Source organism: Rosa chinensis, chromosome 6, assembly GCF_002994745.2.
Source record: "Rosa chinensis cultivar Old Blush chromosome 6, RchiOBHm-V2, whole genome shotgun sequence".
NCBI lineage: Eukaryota > Viridiplantae > Streptophyta > Magnoliopsida > Rosales > Rosaceae > Rosa > Rosa chinensis.
The window spans coordinates 20,412,872-20,425,335 of NC_037093.1; the positions used below are offsets into that span (position 1 = coordinate 20,412,872).

Below are 12,464 nucleotides of genomic sequence, written 5' to 3' on the forward strand. Positions count from 1 at the left end.
GATTTGGACACCCAAATCTGATTTTCTTCTCCTCCTCCTTATTCTTCCTCCCCAATATCAAGGTTTGATTTGGACACCCAAATCTGGTTTTCTTATCCTCCTCCTTCTACTTCCTTCTCCTTCTTCTTCTTCCTTCTTCTTCTTCTTCATTTTCCTTCTCCTTCTCCTTCTCCTTCGGTTCTTCCTTCTCCTTCTTTTTGTTCTTCTTCTTCTGCAATTTTTTTTTTTGTTAATCTATGAAGAGACGGATTTGCCCTTACAAATTTGACCAAAATCACACTGACTAAAGGGGACCGTAACGACATACACTGATTTTGAGTCGGGATTGCAACTTGATGTACCAAAGTTAATTCTTTAAAACCAAATACACCGAACTTCAGAACGGCCTATATGTCATGTATAGTTCTTAAAATTTTTCCTTCTAAAATAATATACAACTAATCTTTTCCTGCACTGAATCTTAAGATGTAGAGAGGAGTCCAATGGGGTTGTAGAGTAGTGGCTATAGTGATTTACACTACCACAAAATATAAAATATATTCAAATTAGAATAGCATGTATTGGCCACAAAATTATAAGTAAAATACATGAATTAGTGCTAGTGAAAAAGGCAATAGATATTAGTGCTCGGATTCAGTGAGTATCATGTAGTGCTTGTATAGTTGTATGCCTCAGTGTCCCTCTTCATCTGGTTTGTGCAATTGAGGAAGGGTATAGATGCTCATCTTACATCAAATGACTGAAAACTGACTTTTCGAAATTAAACTGCTCTGCTGGAAGGCTTTATAGTTTGTTCTATCTGTTTCAATGCAATTGGAAACTCCTCAGACTTTATACTGCCGATTTATTCTTACCCAAAAAAGAAGGAAATTTGGGATTGATGCATAATAATGTGTAAAGAGAATTTAGAATACATTCTTTGCTATTGTGCCATTTGTTTCAGCAATAACGGGAAAATCTATGGGAAATTCTCTTATCTGCGGATTTGTTCTTTAAATGATGCATTATCTTAGATTGAATTACCCATTTGCTTTTGGCGTATAGGCATATGCTTGGAATTTTGTCCTAAAACACTTGTCGGTCATGTCAGATATATAATTATTGTTCTTTTTTTTTTAACAAGGAAGAAGGGAGAGGATGAGAATCGAAATCCTGTGCTCAATGTAGGGTTAATCTAGAAATGTTGGGTTAAGAGTTCTTCACCACTAGAGCTAAGAGTAATCTTAAATTTATTACATAATTTGTAGTTCTGCTAAAAAAAACTGCAAATCAGTAGTACTTTTGAGCATGTATGAACAGAAAATACCAGAAAACTTTACATTGCAATTTCGATATAGCAATGTACAGATATATATATATATATATATATATATATATATATATAGCAATGTATATATAGCAATGTACAGATACACACACACATACAGAAACCCAAAAAGCTAAAACAGAGAAGAAGAGAGTAGAAACTGAGATTTTCAAATACTTAAATCTTAGATTACAGAGTATTCTTCTTGCAGTCGAAACTTCTGCTGCCTGGCAATGAAAGCCTCAACCTTGCAGCGAAACTCCTCGTTGCTCATGCCATCTTCTGGGAACATAGTTTCTGGCAATTTCTTCTCACCAGACTTGACATTTTTCTTGAACTTCTCCGTCTCTGAACGCCTCAATACACGGCGTGAGTTCTGGCAAACGTCGCGTTTCAAGTTCTCTGATTGACTCCTTGTGTAGTTCTTCACTACCAAGGAGCTATGAGTTTGCACAGGAACTATACCACCATCACATGTGCTCTGATTGACCTTGTACTCGATTTCATCTCGGCGAATCTTCTGATTCTTTTCACTGCTCCGAACAAACTCATCATAAAAATCACCTCCTGAGCCAGCTGTGCTTGAATCCTTAGCTGAGAACCCACCGGACTTGGCAAAGAGAATGATGACTATAATGTTTCCAACGACGAACACAAAGCGAGGACTGAACATGAAGCCTGATATGTCTCGGAAGTAGAAGCCAGAGTTCTTGACAGCATTAGGGAGTTGAAGAGAAAGTCTGGAAATCAGGAGCAGAACAACAAACACTTCCAGTAATCGAAAAAAGTTTCCAATCTTTCTAAGCTGGCGGTACCTCAATATGGCGTTGGCCTTCTCAGCTTTGATGTCATAAAAATTGATTGAATCCATCTTGTTTTATGAAACCTGAGAGAAATCAAAGAAGAATCTCTTGAAAAAGGTTTTGGAGAATTGTGCGTTTCTCACTCGAATTTGCTCAAAGCTTCGTAGCCCACCATGTCTCTCAACAGAGGCAATAGGGGTACTACTATCAGAGCAGCAGATTTTACGAGGGATTTGATTATAGGAAGCATGAAAACAGAGGAAACAGAGTCAATTGAATGAGCTCTGTTTTAAGACAGATGAAATGGAGATAGTAAAGAGTAATATCAGTCGTTTGTGTTGTGTTGTGTTGGTATGGAATGTGAATGCTGAATTGAAACCTTTAAATTGTGCAGGCTTTCTATTTATAGGCCATGAAGCATGGAACTTTTTCTTTTTCTTTCTAAAAATTTTAGACAATAGCCTTTTACTTTGTAATATATTCCATTCCATTAATATGCTTTATTTCAAATTTGCAACTTGAGGGTCTATCCAAGCACCATTACAGTTTTTCCATAATTGCATGGAATATGCTGTACTATGCACCAGAATTTAAATTTAAGACATGAAGAAATTAAACATATGACAAGAAACTTTTCTCCAATTGATTAATGTTTGAAGACATAACATATCTCCTACTACTCTCTAAATCTTGTGCGGACGAGATACAAATCAACTATAAGCTTAAAACATTATTCGATACTGCCTTAGCACGAAGAACACTCTCATTTTGGTATGTTATTAGATATTAGAAACAAATCCAATCAACATGTTCAATTCTGGTAATTTACTTATAGTTCTTAATTAGAAGAATTACAGAACCTAATTACAAAAGACCTCCAGAAATGTCATCACAGAACTATTCTCTTGAATTGTGATTTGGTAATAGACCTAAAAATGGTTAGAAAGGAAGAAAGTGTTTAGATGAATCTAGATAGTATTGGTAGTAGCTTTAGAGTCCCACTATATTGAGCCAGGCGGCAAGCTTTGATACGGTAACATCACTGTCATCTAGATTCCAGGCTCAGTTTCTTCTTTTCTTTTCTTTCTTGTGGCAAAAGGCTCAGTTTCTTACTCACTAAGAATGTGCCAAGTATGACTACTTTCTCTTACTTTCATTTGCTTTTCAATTTTTATTTCTAAATGACAATTCCTTCTTTTGTTTGGCACCATCTTTCTCCTTTATCTGGTTTCAGTTGCTCTCTGTGCCTTGAGTGACTCACGCCAATAATGGTAGACAGCCTTTTTCACTTAGGGTACAAAATTGCTATGTGGCACGTTACGAGCTTGAAGAAGAGAAGCACCTCTCCATCAATCATGGAACTCGGCCTGGATGAAATATCAACCACAATCGTGTACTGGAATGAGATGAGGAAGTTCATAAATCGATCTCAACTCGAGTAAAGGTAGAATTTGAGGTTGAGTCCTATGGCACGTTAGGGTTTCTTGGGGAGGTAATTTTCAACGTGGCACGATTTGATATTAGCAAGTTTGAACCCACACTATTAGATTGGTTGGCGTTGGCGAATTTATAAACCGATTTATTTTAAAAAGATAGCAAAACTTTGAAGTCCACCTTTTTTAATTGAGATTACAGTTTTTACACGGTATCCTGAAAAATTTTATAGGCCTAGAGACTAATTCGCGTCGGGAGGTCATGTCAAAACGCTTCATCTTCCCTTGTCACTAAGAATAGATTGAGATTTAAACTTCAATCAGCGCGACAAAATTCAAACCAGAGCTTAAATGTTTCACAGCTGGAGGTTCTTACCAACTCAATCACCTATAATAATTAACTTCCAAATCCACCTTAAATTAAGTCCTAATATCTAATATACTTGACGACACTTTTTCCATTTGAGGTAGATTTGAGTAAAAAGTAGCTAGGTACTCAACGGCTAACAAATTGACAATATTGTACACATGCACTAGTGCTGACCAAGGACTTTGATGAGCACCCTTGCACAACTTGCCTGCAAGAATGCTGCTTGGGTTTTGTATTTAACAAAGCACAGTTCGTTAAGAAAATGGATGAAAATACTTATATCGATATTAATCGATTGACACTTAAATTGAATAAAGAAAATAGTTCAAATTTATTATTCATCTTTATTTTATTTTTATTTAAAAAAAAAAATTTAGGACAAACAGAAAACTAATCCATTGATAGAAATCATGACGACCTCTCTCGGTCAAGCATGAAGGGTACAATCACCCCTCATATTACAATGCAAGCTCATAGAGTACTGAAATCCAACAGAAAATCCAGAAAACTAAAATCCTAAAGGAACTGCCAAAAACAAATACAGAATTGAAAAAACTCCATAACCCTACACTGTCCTAGGATGGAACCACTGGTCTGAATATCTTGACGCCTAAGACCCTTTTGGTGTACGTCGCAACACTCAACCCAGCCATAGCAACATTGTAGGAACAAGTACGGGGTAAAAGAGCAAGACATGCTACCTCCCAAAATGTCCAACCCCGAGCCCAACCCAAGTGTAAAAGAAAAGGGGAACTGAACCACAGGCCCAGTTCTCCAGACTGCAAAGCAGCCCAGATAGGCAGAGGCACAAAAGCCCACTACCCAACCCATTGATGGGGCTGAAATAGCCTTACAATTTAACCCTGCAAAATGTAGTTGTCAGAATAGGATAAGCAGGAATCGTTCAGTTAGGGGATTGTAGAGTACACCTACACAAAAAGGTCAATTAACAAATAAAAGAATAAAATGGGGGTTTTGGAATTTGGTTTCTAATCTACTAAAAATAAAAACAAAACAAATAAAACTATATAAAATGATCGATTTCCCTAACCTTGACCAATACCACTAGGAAATTACTAAGTGTAAAAACAGAAAATCCATTTCAACATGCTACAAAAATGTGCCCATCTTAAATGCCTAGATAAGAGCCCAAATGAAAAGCCTCAGTGGATCAATCCATTTATCTGATTCATTCTAATATAGGTTTGGATCAGAAAAATCCTTACCAAGCCTAATACTACTAATTTTTGAAAACACTCAGTGTAGTTCTCTTAACTAGTAGTATTATCTAACCCTCGAATCAACTCACACGTGCAAATTAACCATTACACATAGAATTTAACACGTAATTTCCAGAATCGTTTAACCATTGAACATAGTTTTTACCACTTTTTAGAACTAATTGCTACTTGTTTAACTCGGCGCCTTAACAAATAACAATTACTCTTGGCAAATTAAGAAAACACACAAGAACTCTCACCGTTATTCTAGCATGCAAACTTATTAACCTAACTTTGGAAATTCCCTAAACACATAAAAGGGCACAAGATTGTAACATGCATCATAAAAGAATTCTCGAAATTAACTCAATAATAAACTGAAAATCTCAAAAATATTAATAAAAATATTCTAAAAATTTCACGTCTCCAATTACACAACTCTCAAATCGAAACACACAAAACCGAAATAAAAATTGTAAGTAGAGTCATAGTTACACGTTGAAGTTTTCCTCAGTGGCTTAGCAACACGGTAATGAACTTGTCTCTGCTATGGTGGTGGAGCGTTATTGACTCAGCTCCTAAGAGCTTTGTAGATTGATGGATGGATGGTGTCACGGTCTTGTAGGTGATGGAAGTTTAAGGAGTGAATTGGGCAGTCTTGGAATGGTTTTTGGCCAGGAAGTGAAGGCCAGAAATTATCTTGGTCAGGAAGTGATCTTGGCTGGGAAGTGATGAAAATTCTGCTTTGGACGTTGCCTATTTATAGGGGAACATTGGTTGGCTTTTGTCGATCATACCCTTCATCATTGGACAGATGGGATTGCATCATAATTCCTTTAATTTTCCAACTGAAACATCTCCTTTATGGCCTTAACTCCTCTCATAATGTGGCAATTCCTTTAATTTCCAAGCTGAAACGTCTTTCTCTTATTTATTTTCCAGTTGAAACATCTTTCTCTTTTATTCCTCAACTGAAAACGTCTTTCTCCTTTATTCCCCAACTGAAAACATCTTTCTCCTTTATTTCCCTTCTTCATTGCTTGGTCAAATATCTTAAATGTTTTATTTTATGACTCCTTCATTGTTTCCAAGAGTTCCACCAGGCAAGGTTTCCTACAACAAGCAGGAGAATATCAGAATTTTCTAGAGAAAATAAAGGGAATTAAAATGTAAAGACCGCAAAAACAGTCGACAGTGAGGAATCCTGATCCAGCTAGGATTTTTCATGAATTTTACTTTTTACGCCTATTTCACTCCAAACACACAACAAGACTCTCAAAATGACTTAATGACTCAAAACACTAAACTAAGGGAGAAACAAGGCAAAAATGGGGCACATATTCAATAATATCGTCATACTTTTTGCTCCTATCACCCATCGTCTCCCACACCCAAGTTGACCGGGAGTTGACCTGTCCGAGCGGCAACCTCCGCCCATCACCGCTCAGGCGGCCGCCAGCGACCCTCCCCCATGAGAGTTGGAAAAGACCTTGCCTTTGGTCTAAGCCGGTTAAAGATACGTCGCCCCTAAAACACGACCCTCGTCAAAGTCCGAAGCCGGACGACCCGCTTCAAAGTTCGAAGCCAGACGCCTGCTGCCCAGAGATCAGCGCCAATTCACTCCGAGTGGAAAACCGATTATGCAGGAAGAGCCTCCCCCGCAAGCCTGATGCCAACTACGGCCGTCGACCACAACTCAGCCCGAAAGAACCAAAACCGAACTCGACCACAACTCAACCCGAGATCGAAGTCTCGTTCTCCTTTGTTTGGAAAACGACGCTGGAGTGCCCTGCTGCAGATCGGTGCCAAGGGACGCCGCCGCACTACTCACGAAACCTAAGTTTAGGTTTCCGAATCGAGAAGACTTAATGAAAGAGAGACACTTGAGCTAATGTCAAATGTCAAATGTCTTATTATTATTCATCTTTATTTTTTTTTTGATATAAAGAGTTCATAGCAATAATATGACCCTGAATCATGGGTTAGAATAGTACTAAAGACTACTCTGTATACACATTGATAGCGTAGAGTAGTCTATGCTAGCAAAAAACACCTCGCCTCGTAGGCAATCTAATCTACCTGACTCCAAACGCCGAGCACGCAATTGTGGTACGTTGAAATCAAGTACTTCTACAAAGGCTCCTAGAGGAGCTTCAACGAGCATAGACAAGACAAACCCAATCGAGCTAAAAATGATCGAGGTTTGTCACCTAACTGACGACTCAAGAACTAAAAAAGCCTAGATCGGGCTGAAGCCCACTAAAACAATCCCTTATAGAACAAGGGGTTTATTGACAAATAAAAAACAAGCAACATTAATTAAGAGCAGCCGCCCAAGAGCCCAAGAGAGGCCCAACCCAGACGCAAACCAAAGTCTGGCCCAGCCTAGCCCAGCCCTGCTTCGCTGTGCAGCATCATCAGACCCAACGACCGCCGCCGCCGTCGCACAGACCGGATACCATCAGAGCCAGACGAACCTCGACACCATCTTCAGAGGGCTTGCCACAACAATCCTCCCAGAAACAGCACCCCGATCCGCCGCCTCCGTAGTACCAAACACAGCCGCCGCCATCTGGTAACCACCCTACGCCAACACACAGCCGCTGCCGTCTGGTGAGAACCATCCCACGCCACCTAGCGCCGACCCATGAAAACGATCATGACCATACCGCCTCAAGCTTTGCAGGGAGACCAGACACAGATTGACCACCACCATTGATCCGCCTCCAAGCAAACCCATTCCAGGTCCGAAGGCAAGCCCAAAACACCACCCGTCCGGCAGCAGCTCTATAGCATCAGCGCAACAAAGGTTGACACCGACGCTGGGCCGCCGCCGGACGAGCGACACTAGAAGAAGAGGAGAAGACCTGGACAGCTATGGGAGAGAGAGAGAGCTAGGGTTTTGTTTTGTATCGTAAGAAACATTGCTATTATTCATCTTTATTGATTAGGCAGAAAACGTACTATTCTAAATTGATGATATAAGAACGTATTTAATTCAATTTTACCGAATTGAATAAACCAACGGATCGAAAGCAGTTCAACCCACTGGCCACTGCCCACCTTAATGGGTTTAGGTGAGTTATTAACATTTAATATAAATATCCTATAGTTATATGATACTAATACATAATCAATCTGTGTGACCACTAGGCAGACAAATTTTATTTATCATTGGGCTGCCACTTTCAATTGAAACGGGTTTTGATATCTGGGCTCCATTTTCTTTATGCAATTTGGAATTATTTAATTGTGTGTGTGTGTGAGTGACTAGAGAGGAGAGAGACAAAAGCCTTCAGAATCTAATTATTAATGCCCAATCCTGCTCCTGCAAAGCAATGGAAATTGTTCTTTTCTTTGGAATCCTCGAGTTGATTCAGGTACAAGCTTCGTTTGTGGTTAGTGCTTCTCTCTTCTTTCTTGCCTGTAAAGGTTCCTGGAAAGGCTTTTTGAGAAGAGATAAGGTTGCTGCGTACTTGATCAAAGCTACAGATATTTGATTAACTAATTACTTGTTCTTAGAAAACTAGTTCTCTTTTTAGTTGATGGAACACCTAAACTGCTCTTCTTTTAAAATTATTAACTTTTGTACACGTTCCTTGATTATGTTAGATACGATTCTATTTGCTGGAGCTGAACAGGTCCAGAATATAGGGTTTAAAACTTGGTGAAGTTATTATTATAGTATGTTGAAGAAGAGAAAAAAAAAAAAAAATTTGTTTTCGAGACCTGCACATTAATTGATAATCTAAAACATCAGAAAGACACAAACATATTGTCAATAATGTTGAGGTCACACAGTATGTTAATATAAACTTGCATTGTTCTTTCTCGATCTCCTCAAAGAACAAGGTCGTCAAATCTTGTGTAGCAATTTAGATGCGGCTCTGTTGATTACTGGTATGATAAATAAACAATGGCACCAGGAACAAACCCAGCAGAGTAAAAATCCTGTGCCATGTCTCTTATCAGCTTCTTAATTAGGAGGAGTAGTATAGATCTGGAACGGGCGAGCGACCACTTTGTTGAGAAGATCAAGCAAGCTCTGAATCTTTTCCGATGGATGAAAACTGGACTCTAACAATGTCTCATCATCAGGACATCGAACCCTATTCACTACCTTCGTGATCCTTGACCTGCAAGCCACCTGTTCTTCTGCCCCTCTCATCTTCCGGGAATTCAAAACCCGATAATAATCCTCTGCGGTGAATTCAAAAATTTCATCGTCCTCAGCCTCCTGATAGTTTGAAGAAAATGCCGAAGCTTCAAAAATGTGAGCTTCTATACGATCGAGATTGGAGGGGAGCCTCCTTCTTTTGAAGGATAATGAGGATGAAACATCAGTCATCATTGTCTGAGGTGGGCAGTTATAATCAACACCCGCTGCTAATCATGTAATTGAACATGCCTATTTATACAGAGCTTGACATCCCTCTCCCAGTAGGACTAGGAATTATTATCAAGGGATCAAAAATTTATTAATTTATTGGGATGCCTATTTTTTTTCCCCCCTTAAATATAATTTTAAAAAAAAATAATAATAAGAAACTTAGTCCACCTCACCATTATATATGTCAATGAGAATCGAACCATGACATTTACAATGTTGGAATTATAATTTACTAACAGGTTACATGACTCACAGCTCACCGGCTTTTCCTGAACTTTCACATATGAGTATTTAAATTTTAAAATACCTTTGTATATGCGCAACAAAGCCACATCATTCACGCGGGCACCTAACACATAGGTTGGCTCAACAATCTTTTTACAGGTTGATGGATTTAGGCGCATGTCTGAGGTCTCTTCTTATTTGTCAGTCTTGATCGAGTTTGTTTGGTCTTGGGTCATAATCGAGTTTGTTCGTCTTGGTTCAAGTTGCTTCGCTTTGCCTCTGTGTGATCAGTGAGGTCGAATCCGTCCTTACATTTGTGGTTAGCATTGTTTAGCAAGCATTGCTAGATTGTAGAGGTATAAATTTTTGAATCCTATACCATACCACCTTCTTTCGTAGTTAGGCACATCTTGTCCCATGATATCCAATAAGTTTTCTTATTTTCCTCTATATCCCCCCAAAAATTGAGCATAAACCTGATGAAGATCATCACTTGATCCGTTGGGAAGCAAGTAACAATTCTTTGTATAAAGAGGCATGATTTGAGCAAACACTTTTATAAGAATCTCTTTCCCTGCTAACCTCAAGATTTTGGACTTCCAATAATTGATCAGCTTGTTTGTCAACTTATCTTTTATGTATTAAAAGATTGCAGTCTTGGACTTACCAATGTGTAGGGGTAATCTCAATTGTCGTTCATGCTTCCGAACACAATTAACTTCCGGAATCAACGCCAAATGTGTTTGCAAAAGGGGATTCACATTGCAGCCGAAACCTACACTTCCTTTTTGATAATTTATCTTCTGACTGTAAAAAATCATATTCATGCTCACAATCATATGCATACAAGCTCGACAACAATCACACAAGAATCAAGACTTACCTTCAACAATTACTAGCATGGATTCCATCTCTGCAGCTGCACAACAATGATCACTTGAAGATGGCCTTCTGTTACTTACCAACTTGCTTCTCAATGGACAGACAATATGCAAAAACGTGGTAGTCACAAGGACCAAGTTCATCTATTTATATAGGATATATAGTTAACACTTATATTCCTTCCATTAAGGTAATTCTTAAGGGACAAGTCTCCTAATTAGAATCCTAATGTATCACAATCTTGTAGCCTTTCTTGTAGACTAAGCAATGAGTTACTATCCTTAATGAATTGATACACTGCTTCATTAAGTTACTAGTATCGATTTACAGTTTGTATCCATGTTAAACTAGGATTGATATTAAGCTAATCATCATATACATTATGATAATTTGTGACAAGTCCATATTTGATTCTTACAATCTTCCCCTTGGACTGACACATATTATACTTGATGATTTGCACAAGATAATATCAAAACTAATTTAACTTACCAAAGTACGCGCCAGCTAACAAACTTGAATCATAAATTCATTCCAACATGGTCAGATCACAGTTACTTATGCAGAGCAAGAAACAGTATACATTTTAACAAAAATGTAGAGTTTCAAAACCACAAACACAACCTCTTGCAATCTACATATGTCAATCCAGAAGTGATACGATATATGCTAATGTGTATCAACAAGAAGGCATATACTAGGTCCTACTTTATTTTCTTAAACTAGAAACTCAAGCAAATTTATTGAACACTGTTGGCTTAAAATTATTGCTTGAACCTTAACATCATGCTATACATGATTTAAGCCATCTGATAGCAAGTATGATATTCAAAAACAAGATGATAATTTTCAAAATAAAATAATGAAGCTGCAGCAAAACCATATTTGGAAATACCTCAAAATTTCATTGATAACTTTAAACTGTCATTACAAATAAGCTGTGATAAACAAAACTAAAAGATCACAACTGAAAACACAAGAACTCAAAAAACTTCAGAATTTAAAAATGCTCCAACTGGACTAACTCTCTCTGAATTTAAACATCTAAGCTAGCCAAAACTCTAATGCTTGCTGTATGTTTCTGGAATGCAGCCACTGACAATGCCTTGGTGAAAGGATCTGCTAGCTGTGAATTTGTGTCAATACTCAAAACAGTTATCTCACCATGCTTTATCCTTTCTCTAACACTGTAATACTTTAAATCAATGTGTTTAGAATTATTGATCTTTTACTATTCTTGCTAAAGAAAATAGCTGCTTCATTATCACAATAAATCACAAGTGTGTCTGCCACAATGTGACTTAACACTTTGGTCTGCATTAAAAAATTCCTGATCCAAAGTCCTTCACACACAGTCTCATACACTGCAATAAATTCAGCTTTCATGGTGGAAGTTGAAATAAGTGTTTGTTTCATGGTCTTCCAAGCAATAGCACTTCCTGCAAGCACGAACACATATCCACAAGTCGACTTCTTGGAGTCTGGATAATTTCCTACAAAATCAAAATCTGAAAATCCAACAAGTATCAGATCCTCCACTTGCCTATACACTAGCATGTAATTCTTGGTTCTCTACAGGTATCTCAACACTTTCTTCCCAGCTACCTAATGCCCATGGCCTGGATTAGATTGAAACCTTGATAAAATCCCTACTGCAAAAGACAAGTCTGGCCTAGTGCAGACTTGTGCATACATGAGACTTCCTACAAGTCTAGAATAAGGTTTTGACTCCATATTCTGTTTTTCAATATCACTTTTGGAACTTTGCTTCTTGGTCAGTTTATCTCCTTTGGATATGGGAACTTCTCCAGCTGCACACTTTTTCATACCAAATC

At 38.1% G+C, this 12,464-nt stretch overlaps 1 protein-coding gene across 1 annotated transcript; it reads right to left on the reverse strand.

Moving 5' to 3' along the window:
- Positions 1–1,440: 1,440 nt before the first annotated feature.
- Positions 1,441–2,484, reverse strand: LOC112172548. Its single transcript, XM_024309941.2, has one exon. It carries the CDS (start codon positions 2,175–2,177, stop codon positions 1,491–1,493), a length of 687 nt encoding a protein of 228 aa, XP_024165709.1. The 5' UTR covers positions 2,178–2,484; the 3' UTR covers positions 1,441–1,490.
- Between the last annotated feature and the right edge of the window lie 9,980 nt (positions 2,485–12,464).